Raw genomic sequence first — 15,259 nt, forward strand, 5'->3', positions numbered from 1 at the left:
TGTAAAAAATATAAGCGTTTTTTAAGATCCTATATCTATCGTATAACGAAAAAGTTTTGAAAATAAGATTATGAAGATAAATTTGGTCTAATCGGTTTACCTACTATTTTTGACCACTTTTACTACCCGACATATTTAAAGTAAGAAAAATGGTAAGTAAACGATAAGACGGATATTAGAATTATGATATTTTTACAAAGATTTGAATACAACAACTTTGTTTCAATACCAAACAGTTTTATAAACAAACTCAAAAATACAAAATATTGAAACAAAGCAAATCAACTCTTTAAAACTCGGAAGTAATTCTCTATTATGTGAGGTTATGTTTCATTGTTACGATATATTGATAGTTTCTAAACAATTATTTGAACAGCAGTATATCTTTGCAATGAACAATAATCGAAGGTGGAGATCATATAAATAGAATTTATTTTTAATTTCTCTTAGAAATTTAAATAAGTTTTTAATTTTTACTAACAATTAGTTAACAACAAAATATATTTCTCTTTATAAAAATGTGTTAAAAAGTGACTTCTATATAACTATTTTTAAAATAAAATACTTTTTTTTAAATAAATTTAATAATTAATAATAATAATGCAACTTAATAATAAGTAAATGTATTAAAATTTTCTATTAAATGCAAATTTTTAAGAAAATGTAAGGAAATTCTATAAAAAAAGTTTAATTAATAACATAAACTAACTTTAATATTTATTTATTTTAATAATGTTTATTTATTTTAATGAAGTGATAATTTGACTTCCGTTCTTGTTCAGTTCTAGTTCAGCTCTAGTACAGTTCTAGTTCAGTTCTAGTTCAGCTCTAGTACAGTTCTAGTTCAGTTCTAGTTCTGTTCTAGTTCTGTTCTAGTTCTGTTCTAGTTCTGTTCTAGTTCTGTTCTAGTTCTGTTCTAGTTCTGTTCTAGTTCTGTTCTAGTTCTGTTCTAGTTCTGTTCTAGTTCTGTTCTAGTTCTGTTCTAGTTCTGTTCTAGTTCTGTTCTAGTTCTGTTCTAGTTCTGTTCTAGTTCAGTTCTAGTTCTATTCTAGTTCTGTTCTAGTTCTGTTCTGTTCTAGTTCTGTTCTAGTTCTGTTCTAGTTCTGTTCTAGTTCTGTTCTAGTTCTGTTCTAGTTCTGTTCTAGTTCTGTTCTAGTTCTGTTCTAGTTCTGTTCTAGTTCTGTTCTAGTTCTGTTCTAGTTCTGTTCTAGTTCAGTTCTAGTTCAGACTATTTCAGTTCTATTTCAGTTCTAGTTCAGTTCTTGTTCAGTTATAGTTCAGTTCTAGTCCAGCTCTAGTTCAGTTCTAGTTCAGTTCTAGTTCAGTTCTAGTTCAGTTCTAGTTCAGTTCTAGTTCAGTTCTAGTTCAGTTCTAGTTCAGTTCTAGTTCAGTTCTAGTTCAGTTCTAGTTCAGTTCTAGTTCAGTTCTAGTTCAGTTCTAGTTCAGTTCTAGTTCACTTCTAGTTCAGTTCTAGTTCACTTCTAGTTCACTTCTAGTTCAGTTCTAGTTCATTTCTAGTTCAGTTCTAGTTCAGTTCTAGTTCAGTTCTAGTTCAGTTCTAGTTCAGTTCTAGTTCAGTTTTAGTTCAGTTCTAGTTCAGTTCTAGTTCAGTTCTAGTTCAGTTCTAGTTCAGTTCTAGTTCAGTTCTAGTTTAGTTCAGTTCTAGTTCAGTTCTAGTTCAGTTCTAGTTCAGTTCTAGTTTAGTTCAGTTCTAGTTCAGTTCTAGTTCAGTTCTAGTTCAGTTCTAATTCAGTTCTAGATCAGTTCTAGTTCAGTTCTAGTTCACTTCTAGTTCAGTTTTAGTTCAATCATAGTTCAGTTCTAGTTAAACTTAAAACTATTTTCATCACAAAAAGTTTCCATTACAAATAAAGAACAGAAAAAATTAAACAATTTTAATTTAAGGAGCTGATACCAAAAAAGAATTATATTTTAAATTCTCAAGTTTTATAAATTTACACCATTATGAGTTTTTTTTTCTTAATTTCATTTAATCTAAAAACAAATTCAGATTCTTTTAGAAATCTGAACAAAACCCTGTTAGACGCCTAAGAAAGTAACAATCTAAATAAAGAAAATCATTAATTTTTATTAAAAAAGAAGAAGAAAAAAAACATAATAGATTACAAAAACAATAAATTTCACACCATAAATACATAAATAAATATATTAACAAACAAATAAAGAAAATAAAAAAAAAATGTGCACTTTGTAAAATTTATTAATAATTTAAATTGATAGTATGTAATTCTTACAAATTTTCTAAGCTAAAAAACAAAATAAATAAAAATATAAATTAAGCACTATTTAAAACCATAATTAATGCATAATATTATTAAAATTCAAAAACAAAAATAATTTAAAAACTAATTAACAAAATATATTTTCCAAAATACTCTCACAATTAACACAAATTAAATAAAATATTGAAATTTTATTTAAAATATAATTCTCTAAATAATTTCAAATTTGAATTTAACGTAACTAATGTTTTTACTATAAATGTTAACAACACTTTTAATTTACCATCATCTTCTTTAAATTTTTATTTAAAAACTTTATTTCATTATTAACACTTACAAAATATAAAAAGAAAATAATTTTTTTACTTTCCTAAAAGTTTATAATAAAAAAGTAAATAAAATTAAATTATAATTAAGCATTTTAATATGAATTTCAAATTAACAAATTATTCAAATTACAAAATTCATAAAACATTTGAAATCTATTGAAATGTTAAGAGAAAATAAAGAAAAATCAATAAAAAAAAACAAAAAATTTAAAAACTACTAAAAAGTTTGTATTTTTTTTTAAGGAAGTAAATAAGTTGGTAAGTATATAAAAGTATTAGTGATAGAAGAATTTTCAATTCTAGGTTAGTTCTAGTTTAGTTCTCGTTCAGTACTAATACAGTTCAGTTCTGGTTCAGTTCTAGTTCAGGTCTTGTTCAGTTCCAGTTCAGGTCTAGTTCAGTTCTAGTTTATTCTAGTTCATTTCTAGTTTATTTCTACTTCACCTTAAGTTTCTGTTCTATTTCAGTTCTAGTTCAATTCTAGTTTATTTCTAGTTTGGTTCTAGTTAGTTTTAGTTCAGTTCTAGTTCATCGCCGCTCAGTTCTAGTTCAGTTCTAGTTCACTTCTGGTTTGGATCTAGTTCAATTCTAGTTTGGTTCTAGGTTAGTTTTAGTTCAGTTCTAGTTCAGCTCTAGTTCAGTTCTAGTTTGGTTCTAGTTCAGTTTTAGTTCAGCTCTAGTTCAGTTCTAGTTCGGTTATAGTTCAGTTTTTCTTCAGTGCTAGTTCAGTTCTTGTTCAGTTCTAGTTCAGTTCTAGTTCAGTTCTAGTTCAGTTCTAGTTCTAGTACAGTTCTAGTTCACTTCTAATTCAGTTCTAGTTTATTTCTAGTTCTATTCCTTTCCAGTTCAGTTCTGGTTCAGTTTTAGTTTGAAATTCCTACAACCCTCGTGTATTTAGTAGTTAATAGTTATCGAATATGTATCACCTCTATTGTATTGTTTTGTTTACATCTCACAGCTGTTTAAGTTTTTTTTTATTATTGTTGTGTGGCGCAATTACAACGAAAATTTACTTTCAACTATTTCGCCATAATTGCTTTAATTTTATATTAAAAGTGTGAATTTTCTTTAATACCATGTAATAAAATTCCATAAAATGTCTGGAGCAGAAGGAATATTTTCCTTGCGTTTAGTTATAGCAGATTTTTATATGGAAAAGCCGGTACCAGGATTGGATGCTTGTTATTCGGAATTTCGTGGTAAAGAAATAAAAAGGGTAAGTAGGAGAAGTAAAAAAATAAAGTTTGCGGACCAATAACTACAGTCTTTCTCAATAAAAGGTACCAGTTATACGCATATTTGGTCCAAATGCTCAGGGACAAAAAACCTGCCTGCATGTGCATGGTGTATTTCCTTATTTCTATATACCCTATGATCAAAAGGATTTTGAGTCGCTAAATAAGGCTATCTATCAAATTGCTATCAATTTGGATAAGGCCATAAATATATCGCTCAGCCAAGGTAGTTCCTCTGCTCAGCATGTTTTTAAAATACAACTGGTTAAGGGCATGTAAGTTTTTATCACTTTTTAACTTATATTTTAACTAATAATAATTCTTTATAGACCATTTTATGGTTACCATCGTTCTGATCATCAATTTCTTAAAATTTACATGTTCAATCCTCGCTTTATACGAAGAGCGGCAAATCTTCTACAAAATGGTGCTATTTTAAATAAAAACTTTCATCCTCATGAGTCTCATGTTCCATATATTTTACAATTTATGATTGATTATAATTTATATGGCATGAGTTTTTTACATATTCCTTTGGAAATTGTGAAATTTCGTCGCAGTGATAATGCTGAGTTGATTCCATTTCGGAATCTTCAGGAAACACAAATGCTAGATGTAAATATTGTTAAAAAAATATCCTGCAGTACGTTGGAAATTGATATTGGTTCTAATTTTATTTTGAATCGTTTCCAATTGATTACTAAAACGAATACAACACATACAAATCCGGGTATTGAATCTATCTGGAATGATGAACGTTTAAGAAGACAAAAACTAGCGAAAAGTGTAGAGGATGATGAAGAGAAATTGAATGCGGTAAGATTTGTTCTAGTTCTAGTTCAGTTCAGTTGTGGTTCAGTTCTATTTCAGTTTAGTTATTGTTCAGTTCTAAGTCAGTTCAGTTCTAGTTCAGTTCTTGTTCAGTTCTAGTTCAGTTCTAGTTCAGTTCTAGTTCAGTTCTAGTTCAGTTCTAGTTCAGTTCTAGTTCAGTTCTAGTTCAGTTCTAGTTCAGTTCTAGTTCAGTTCTAGTTCAGTTCTAGTTCAGTTCTAGTTCAGTTCTAGTTCAGTTCTAGTTCAGTTCTAGTTCAGTTCTAGTTCAGTTCTAGTTCAGTTCTAGTTCTAGTTCAGTTCTAGTTCAGTTCTAGTTCTAGTTCAGTTCAGTTCTAGTTCAGTTCTAGTTCAGTTCTAGTTCAGTTCTAGTTCAGTTCTAGTTCAGTTCTAGTTCTAGTTCAGTTCTAGTTCAGTTCTAGTTCAGTTCTAGTTCAGTTCTAGTTCAGTTCTAGTTCAGTTCTAGTTCAGTTATAGATCTAGTTCAGTTCTAGTTCAGTTATAGATCTAGTTCAGTTCTAGTTCAGTTCTAGTTTATTTCTAGTTCAGTTCTAGTTCAGTTCAAGTTCAGTTCTAGTTCAGTTCTAGTTCAGTTCTAGTTCAGTTCTAGTCCAGTTCTAGTTCAGTTCTAGTTGAGTTCTAGTTCAGTTCTAGTTCAGTTCTAGTTCAGTTCTAGTTCAGTTCTAGTTCAGTTCTAGTTCATTTCTAGTTCAGTTCTAGTTCAGTTCTGGTTCAGTTCTAGTTCAGTTCTAGTTCAGTTTAGTTGTTGTTCAGTTCTAAGTCTGTTCTATTTAAGTTCTAGTTCAGATCTAGTATATTTCTAGTTCAGTTATAGTTTATTTTTAGTACAGTTCTAGTTTATTTCTAGTTCAGTTCTAGTTCAGTTCTAGTTCAGTTCTATTTCAGTTCTATTTCAGTTCTAGTTCAGTTCTAGTTCAGTTCTATTTCAGTTCTAGTTCAGTTCTTGTTCAGTTCTAGTTCAGTTCTAGTTCAGTTCTAGTTCAGTTCTATTTCAGTTCTATTTCAGTTCTAGTTCAGTTCTAGTTCAGTTATAGATCTAGTTCAGTTATAGATCTAGTTCAGTTATAGATCTAGTTCAGTTATAGATCTAGTTCAGTTATAGATCTAGTTTAGTTATAGATCTAGTTCAGTTCTGGTTCAGTTCTAGTTCAGTTCTAGTTCAGTTCTAGTTCAGTTCTAGTTCAGTTCTAGTTCAGTTCTAGTTCAGTTCTAGTTCAGTTCTAGTTCAGTTCTAGTTCAGTTCTAGTTCAGTTCTAGTTCAGTTCTAGTTCAGTTCTAGTTCAGTTCTAGTTCAGTTCTAGTTCAGTTCTAGTTCAGTTCTAGTTCAGTTCTAGTTCAGTTCTAGTTCAGTTCTAGTTCAGTTCTAGTTCAGTTCTAGTTTAGTTTTAGTTCAGTTCAGTTCTTGTTAAGTTTAGCTTTAGTTCAGTTCTAGTTAGTTTTAGGCCAGTTCTACTTCAGTTGCTGTTTTGAAATAACATTTTAACCCACCATTACATTGTAGATACCTCGACTTGAAATACCAGCCACACAAGAACGACCCGATGTCCAACCAACCGAAAGTGAAATTTTCTATCGTACAGCATTATTAAGTAAACTATTAGCTATGGAAACCTCCATACTAGAGTCAACGCAAATTTCAAATCAAACTCTTAATTCAAGTCTTATTTCAAATATAACTCTTAATCCCAGCAATACAAGTTTAAATAGCAAACAGCAGAAGAGAACATTTAATTTAACAAGATATTACAAAACTCCGTCTATCCTGAAGAATGTACACAAAATGATAATTTAATTAATGCCTCAGTGATACCAAATCATTTAAGCAATAGCAGTATATTTGAGCAGAGTCTTATGGTAAAATCAAATGAGACAAAAGAGCAGGAAATAATAAAAATACCCGAAGATGAAAGTGTTTTTCTGGAAGATACTATAGTCGATGAAGAATTGGTCTTAAGTTTAACACAACAACAAAATCAAGCAGCTGAGGAGGAGCATGTACCCATGAATGTTACTTGTAAGTAAAAGAAAGCTTTATTAATATCTTCACATGTTTTTAATTGTCTATTTCTGGTATAAAGTACGTGAGGAAGACATGGAATTATTAGATATCTTACAACAATTGGAAGAGAATAATGAAGATAAAATTGATTTAGATAGTAGTTTAGCGCCTATGTCTCAAATGCATAAAAATTGTAAGTTAATACGAGTAAAAACTTAAGTGAATTTAAAATAAATTGTATTTAAATTCCTATTGCTAGTTGCTTTATCACCTCAAGAATTGGATAAAGAAACCACAAATGCTGCTTTGCATAAACCCTCTGCCTACACTGATTCTGAAGATGATCAAGAAAATGATGATAATATACATGATTTTTCTATAGCTTTAGAAAATCTAGATGATTTAATACTAAAACTAACACAATCACAAAAACAACCACATGCGCCTAATGAAAAATCTTCATTGGATGTTCCACAAGTAGATGGAGCTGATGATTTGCTAAGAACTCCTACAAAGGCAGCAAAAACCGTGGCAGCTAACAATAGGGGTACGCCGCCACATACCCCCACTACTCCTAAAAATAGACGTTTAACTATGGGTTCTCCCTGTCGTTCTCCCAGAACACCTAAAACTGGACATAAATATGCTGCTTTACCTTTAGTTTCTATTGATCGTTCTACGGGTAAAAGTATGTTATTAGATATTATTGGCAAATATAAATATTAATCAAATTTTCTTTATTTTAAGCCAAAGCTGTTAATGACACTACACCTTTGAAACAGTCCTCGGGAGAACGAAACAGTTTGTATGCTTTCTAGTATGTATAGAAATGTTAAAATATTAATATTTTGTGTTGTTTTTAGGCCAATGTTATCTTTACGCAAAAAATTAGCTTTGTCTGATATGCGCCGCAAAAGCATATCGGTCGATACAGATGTGGAGGATCAGGTTACTGCTGTAGCCGAAAGTACCAGGTAAGTTTTTTTTCAGTTATTTTATATAATTACAATTGAAAAATTAAAACGAAATAAAAAGAAAAAAATGTTGGAAAAATTAAAATGAAAAGAAAAAATGTTAGAGTAATCTTCTGCTCCACTTGCCAACGAAACCCAGAGACTAAAGTTTCTTCTAAAGGATTGAGCTGTGCTTAATCCAAATATGGAAATGCAGACCAGTCATGTAACATAACAATATGACAATACAACTTTTCCTAGTTGTCTATCCCTAGAGGAAATCATCTTAACTTTATTAGCACACAAGTCGATCTTCCCCCAAAACATGTCTGTCATGATCTTAGTATATAAGTGTGTAACTTATATGATATATTCTTCCTAGTATGTCACCGAAGGAGAAATCCCATCTTCATATCACACAAATTCATCATTTCCCGAAGAATATCAGTAATAACCATTGTATATAAGAGGAGAGCTTACAAGATATATTCCACATGGAAAATCTCCCAAGGAGTCATCCCAACTTTAAAACTCGAATACGACTGCATTTAACGAGAATCGTAGAGACGTCTGTGGATAATCTAACTGATGAAAACTTGTCAGATATTGCACTAGCACTTACATTCATAGTTTTAGTTTAGTATAAGTTAATATTAATTAATTAATAAATTTTGTTAAAAGTAAAATTTATATAAAGTTATAAACTCCCATTTATTAAATCTTGAAATATTATTTCAGTTCCAATCGAAGACGTTCCAAAAGATTAGTTAATTTAGATAAAACTCATGTCACATGTGCCTTAACACCCCGACGAACAAATGCAAAATTACTTAAAGTTTATAGTTTGGATAATAAGGATAATGAAATTGGGGACGACGCACAAGATACCCCCGAGGAAAGTGAAAATATCCAAGATGATATAAAGAAAAAGGAAATTTTAAAAAAGAAGAAAGAATCACATATTCCAGTCGCTGTAATAAGCAATACAAAAGCCAAACAACCAATTAGTTTAGAAGGGGAAAACCCGACAAAAACTGTAAACAAAAGATGTTTGAAAGTAACTAGGAAATTCACCAAAAAGCCGGACTTGGCGGTGGATGTACCAAATAACTTAGAAGATGAATTAAAAGAAACTGTTGCAAATAACTTGGAAATAGTGAAAGAAATTGACTCTAATAAGGAAACAGATGAAGAAATTGTTGACTCTGGTAATGAGGGTGAAGTAGCCATGAAAAATTTACGTAAAACACCAAATTTAAAGAGATTAAGGCGTAGTTTTATAGCAGCCAATTCGGCAAAACGTAGAAAAATAACTAGATCTAGTACTAGCTCATTAGTTAATTCATCAAAATTTGATTGTGCAACAGATGAACGCAAACCTAATGAAATTGAGGAGGAAAATCATTTAAAATTGAAAAAATGTAAAGTGAGACTCAAGAAACTAACAGAATCAGAAGAGCAGGAAAGTAAAAATAGAACAGTTAATACGAAATCCGGAGAAAGCTATGTCGAAACTTTAGGAAATGTAAACGATGGCTTAAAGTGTGATATGGAATTAAAGAAAATTCCAACCAAGTGGTAAAACCTAAAGCTTTAGAAAGTGTAGAATCTAGAGAAGATAATTCAAAAAGTTCTGATCTAACAAATGATCAGCAAATTTCTACTAAATTAGAAGATTTAAGCAGTGCTCTAAAGTTGCATTTCCAATCATCTGCAACTTCAAAAGCTGTACCGGAAACCAACCATCCAAAACCGTCATCAATTGAAATTAAGTATAAATCTCAAAAGGAAGATAAAGATGACACAACCAATCGCAATATAGAAACTCGGAACAGCACGATTTCACAAAATCTAGAAGCCACTACTGAAAATCTTACAAAAACTCCATCGTTAGACATTTTCCCTGAATCCCAAATCAAAGAAAGTTCAGATGAAGAAATCTTCGAAACTCCTTTATTTGATATTCTTTCTAAGTCTCCAAATAAACAATGTTCAGATGAGGAAATCACTGAAACTCCACCACAAGAAACTGATAAGATCCCAAATTTAAAAGGTTGGGTAGTAAATCAATAAGTCTACAAAGTCCAGTAATATTTACCCAGAATTCTAGTCCAGTATTACAAGCCCAATCAAAAACAACCTCTAGATCCAATTCCTTACAATTGGAAAGCTATATAACTATATCGTCTTCTTCGAGTAATCATTCCCTAATAACATCAGAAACGAATATAGTTTTAACTCCCCTAGATTTACCTCCCAGCCGGGAAGAAGTGCTGAAAGGTTGTCGTAAGTTTCAACTACCAGAATATGATTTCCAACAACCGTTCTACAGTAATCCCGATGATATCACCAAGCATAAGGAACTTGGTTTCACCGTACTCCAAATACCGGGTAATAAACTAAATGATGTAGAAGAATTCCAAAGTATATTGGGTACAGACGTCAAAGGTTTAACCTCCTGGAGACGTCAACAACTAATAAAACTAGGGGGAGTAGAAATGTTAAATAAATATCGTAATCCACAACGTATACGTGAATATTTTGCCAATCAAAAATCGGTTATTATAACTCCCCAAATAAATGCTCCCACTAGACAAGAAGTTAAACTATGGCTGAAAGCTAGGGAGTTGTTAAAAACTAAAGGAGAAGAAGTGGAAGACATGAAAGTGAAAAACCTGGAAGAAGACAGTCCAATTAAAGTACGACGACAAAAGTAACTATGATGTTGAATGCTGGCGATGCAGGCGAAGCAGACAGTGATGATGGTGATAATAGTTTGGACTGTTCTTCCAGAAGTCTAACGCTAACGCCTCTAACACCAGGAACACCAACCGGAAATGAACATTACAGCAAAGCAGATGTTAAGAAAAGTTTTACACCTGTTACTAGGAATTTGGAAAAAGTACCCTTAAAACTGGATAGTTCCCTAAGAAAACGTAAAAATTATAGAATTTTTCGGCGTGTTGCTCTAAATAAACAACTTAAGGAGGCTTTCGAAAAGGAAGCATCTAAAGAAAGCTCACAGGAGTTAGAAGCTATAAAGGATAGTCAAGGCAGTGTTATAGCCAATTCTCAAAATAGTGAAACTAGTGTTAGTAGTGAAACTGCTCTGGCGGAATTGGAACGTTCCTCTTTTATGCAGCAGTTAAAGGAAGCCGATGTTACCATTGGTGGCTTTTCAGAGAATTCCACTTTGAATAATACTTTTGGTTTTAAAGTGGCTTTGGAGAACCTGCAACAGGCCAAGGCAGATGTAGAGGTAAATTTTTCAACACTTTGCTTTAGAAATAACCCTTAAGTTCACTCTTTACTCTAGTTCAATTATCTTACCATTGTCACCTTGGAAGTGTTTGTGGCCACACGTGATGATTTATTTCCCAATCCTGAAATGGACGAAATACGTTGCCTATTTTATGCCATAGAAAATAGTATACCCAACGATCATATTGATGTCGATAAAAAATTACCCCGCAAAGCTTGTGGCTATATAATGGTACATGATTCTCGTGATATTGTTGCTAAGGAGGGTCGTATTCATGGCATTGATAATGATATTGAAGTGACCATTGTTCAAACTGAAGTTGAGGCTTTGGAAGCTCTATTGGGTTTATGTTCACGTTGGGATCCTGACATTTATGCTGGCTATGAAATAGAAATGTCTTCTTGGGGTTTTGTTATTGAACGTGCCAAGTATTTGTGTTTGAATATTGCACCTTTATTGTCAAGAGTTCCAACACAGAAAGTTAGAGAATTTGTGGATGAAGATCGAGAGTCGTTTACGGATTTGGATGTAGAGGTAAGTGGAAAACATTTCAATATTTTTTCAAAGCTTTAAAGTACTCTAGTTAAACGCGAAAGTTAAAAATTTATGTGAATTTTATGTGTAACCCCAAGAATCATTATAATAAATATTTAAATCATACACCACTATAGTGAAGTGGGTTTATGCTGATGTATGTATATAAAGCATAGAACTACTAGTCATACGCCCACCTTAAAGAATACCAATCGTTTCAGAATCATTTTCCAATTCGAATTACCTATGTCCGCCCATTCATGCAAACTTTATAATCAAACTGCAGGTCCCAATTATTAAAAAATGTGATTAGACATGACCCATACGTTTCTATTAATCCCAAGACGAAGATCCCATACAACTATACTCTCCACATTACCCTAGCTCCCATATATACTCTCTTTAAGAAAATCAGCTCCTGTAGATGAACCACTGTTAGGTGTCGCATCGATTTGGTTAAGATAAGAGCCACGAGTGTCTTCGTGACTATTGAAAACAGATTGATTTTTCATGTTTAGTCAATCAGAGGAAAGTTTCTGCATCTTTCTCATAAACTCAAATCTCAGCCTATTTTGATGAGCCACTATTAGGTGTTGCGTCATTGTGGTAAGGAGAACAGCCTCGAGCGACTAATAAACAGATTGTTTTCCCATGTTTGATCAATGGGCGGAAAGGTTCTGCATCTTCCTCCTCAAATCCAAACTTTCAAAGTTTCAGCATTAGAATGTCTCCTGTAGATTAGACACTGTTAGGTGTCGCGTCAGTGTGGTAAGAAGAAGAACTTCGAATGACTCCGCAACTGCTGATAACGAAGAGACCTCTCAAATTCAATCAGTTGACGGAAAGATACTGCAACTTTCTCATAAAATTTCAACAATTTCTATCAGTGTAATTTGCAAACAACACTTCATTTTGCTTTATCTCTCTCTCTAGGAGCTCAATAAATAATCATCTAAATATCTACACACAGGTTAGGTTAAAAATAGTGGTATTGGTAAACTGAAACACAATCATTCATCATTCTTTATGAAAGTTTTTAGGTTTATCAAACCACTGTAATACTGTAGATTACAACTTTAATTGGGTTCAGAAGGTCTATTGGTAATGCCTGAAGGAGAATAAGATAATGAAATGAGAAAAAACATAAATGTATATACAGGAGAGTAGAGAGAAAAGTGTAGTGATCACAAAGATTTAGAGAGTGTAGAATATAGATGTAGTGAATAGTACCTAATCCCAACTGGACAGATTTAAAAAAATAATTCCGTTCCATTTGAACGTTTCATTGATCAGATAAATAGAGTTTGATAGCGAATTGGTTCAAATGCCGAGAGACTGGTTTTCCAAATGTTCATGGATTGCTGATGTAATGGCTATTATTCGGTCGCTCTATATATATGGGGTTTCCGGTCATTCTCGTCAGACCAGAGTGCCTTTTCCAATCTGGTGACACGGAAACCAGGTAAATCCTTTCGTTATGTTACCATCTTAACATTGAGTGAAGTGGCTAAACGCTCAAATAATAGGAATTGAATCGGTTAGGGAATATCTCTCTTCCGTTTTCAGTATGTGCTTCTTCATTGGTAGGGAATTTTCTAGTTAACGCTTATTAATTGAATGGGATTCCATGTTCTACTTGATGGTGCCGATTCAATAGAGGGTATAGTAGTATGGTTATCAGTGCAATCATCACAGTATACTTTGACTACAATAGCAGAGATTAGTTATCTTTAGTACTTGAGCAAATTGCTGTGTATAGAGTGTGTTTTTTGCAAGTCTCAAGTTACAGTGGTGAGTCGTCTCGATAATATAAATACTGATGTCCAAGAAGGTTATGAAATACTGCGCCTAACCAAGACCTTGTCTTGTCGGTTAAATGATGAAAATATTTGAGCCAATGAGTCTTTAGAAAAATGTTTTGATTTGGAATTCTTAAAGAAGATCGGCTCATACTGTTTAAAGTACGAAATAATAACACGTTACTAAAATTAGAGAAACCGAAAATGTAGATGTTTTGGATCATCCAAAGATACAGTATTATTGGCTCAATTATATGCTTTATTTTTGAAAATTTCTTCATTAGCTGATTCTTAGTTCCTATTAGGACTCCCTCAAATTTCCAGAGCTATAGTTTTAAACGTATATACGTTAATAATTCTCCCTAACTATTACCTAGATGAAACTTTGTGGTCGCATTTTACTAGATGTCTGGCGTCTGTTACGTTCGGAAATTGCCTTGACCTCCTACACCTTCGAAAATGTTATGTATCATATCATGCACAAACGTTGTCCCTGGCATAGTTATCGCAATTTAACCGAATGGTTTTCTTCACCCTGTTCACGTTGGATTGTCATAGAATATTATTTGGAAAGAGTACGAGGTACATTGGCCCTATTAGATCAGCTTGATTTAATAGGACGTACAAGTGAAATGGCTAAACTGATAGGTATACAATTCTATGAAGTTCTGTCGAGAGGATCACAATTTCGGGTGGAAAGTATGATGTTAAGGTAAAGGGAATTTTAAAGAAAAATAAAAGGGAAGAATATGTGTTATCAAGTTTTTTTATACTTCTAGAATTGCTAAACCTAAAAATTTGGTACCATTATCGCCTAGCGTCCAGCAGCGTGCCCATATGAGAGCTCCCGAATATTTGGCTTTAATTATGGAACCTCAATCTCGCTTTTATGCTGATCCTTTAATAGTTTTAGATTTTCAAAGTTTATATCCTAGCATGATAATAGCCTACAACTATTGTTTCTCCACCTGTCTAGGAAGGGTAGAACATTTGGGACAGTGAGTATTATGCAAGATATTTTGATAAAATTATGACATATCTTAATTACTAGATCGACACCATTTGAGTTTGGTGCCTCACAATTGCGTGTTTCTCCGGCTATGTTGCGTAAATTAGTGGATCGTGATCTCATCACCATTTCACCTTGTGGCGTGGTGTTTGTCAAATCAGCGGTGCGTGAAGGTATATTACCGCGTATGCTAACAGAAATCCTCGATACCCGTCAAATGGTTAAACAATCCATGAAACTACATAAATCTAATTCAGCCTTACAACGTATTTTACACTCACGTCAATTGGGTCTGAAACTAATGGCTAATGTTACTTATGGTTATACAGCTGCCAATTTTAGTGGTCGTATGCCAGCTGTAGAAGTAGGTGATAGTGTAGTTTCGAAGGGCCGTGAAACTCTAGAGCGTGCCATTAAAATGGTGGAAGTCAATGATAAATGGAATGTTAGAGTTTACGGTGACACCGATTCCATGTTTGTTTTAGTGCCGGGACGTAATCGTGATGAAGCATTTCGCATTGGCGAGGAAATTGCTGAGGCTGTAACAAAACAAAATCCTCATCCGGTTAAATTGAAACTGGAAAAAGTCTACCAGCCCTGCATATTACAGGTATGGCTTTAACATTAATCAAAGTTAAAGCTAAAAAACTTTATTTGCAGACCAAAAAACGTTATGTCGGTTATATGTATGAGACCCCCGATCAAAAGGAACCCGTTTATGAAGCTAAAGGTATTGAAACTGTTAGAAGAGATGGCTGTCCAATGGTAGCTAAGGTAAATTATTCTTTAAATGAACTAGAACTGAACTAGAACTGAACTAGAACTGAACTAGAACTGAACTGGAACTAGAACTGAACTTGAACTGAACTTGAACTGAGCTTGAACTGAACTTGAACTGAACTGAACTGAACTTGAACTGAACTTGAACTGAACTTGAACTGAACTTGAACTGAACTTGAACTGAACTTGAACTGAACTTGAACTGAACTTGAACTGAACTTGAACTGAACTTGAACTGAACTTGAACTGAACTTGAACTGAACTTGA

At 32.7% G+C, this 15,259-nt stretch overlaps 1 protein-coding gene across 1 annotated transcript; it reads left to right on the forward strand.

Annotated features, from left to right (window-relative positions):
• Positions 1-3,544: 3,544 nt before the first annotated feature.
• Positions 3,545-14,986, forward strand: LOC119613204 (DNA polymerase zeta catalytic subunit-like; the record flags this gene model as incomplete). Its single annotated transcript, XM_037969149.1, is given in 18 exon segments — positions 3,545-3,788; positions 3,853-4,082; positions 4,137-4,623; positions 6,158-6,389; positions 6,392-6,670; positions 6,735-6,848; positions 6,915-7,343; positions 7,403-7,460; positions 7,519-7,629; positions 8,347-9,186; positions 9,240-9,598; positions 9,646-10,320; positions 10,323-10,867; positions 10,925-11,404; positions 13,581-13,915; positions 13,983-14,201; positions 14,255-14,822; positions 14,873-14,986. Coding segments are annotated over 18 exon segments (6,195 nt in total), but the record flags the coding sequence as incomplete, so codon positions are not given.
• Positions 14,987-15,259: the final 273 nt, after the last annotated feature.

This window comes from Lucilia sericata, unplaced genomic scaffold (genome assembly GCF_015586225.1).
Source record: "Lucilia sericata isolate MDLA Ls3-8-SP2 unplaced genomic scaffold, ASM1558622v1 Contig002011F_arrow, whole genome shotgun sequence".
Classification (NCBI taxonomy): Eukaryota; Metazoa; Arthropoda; class Insecta; order Diptera; family Calliphoridae; genus Lucilia; species Lucilia sericata.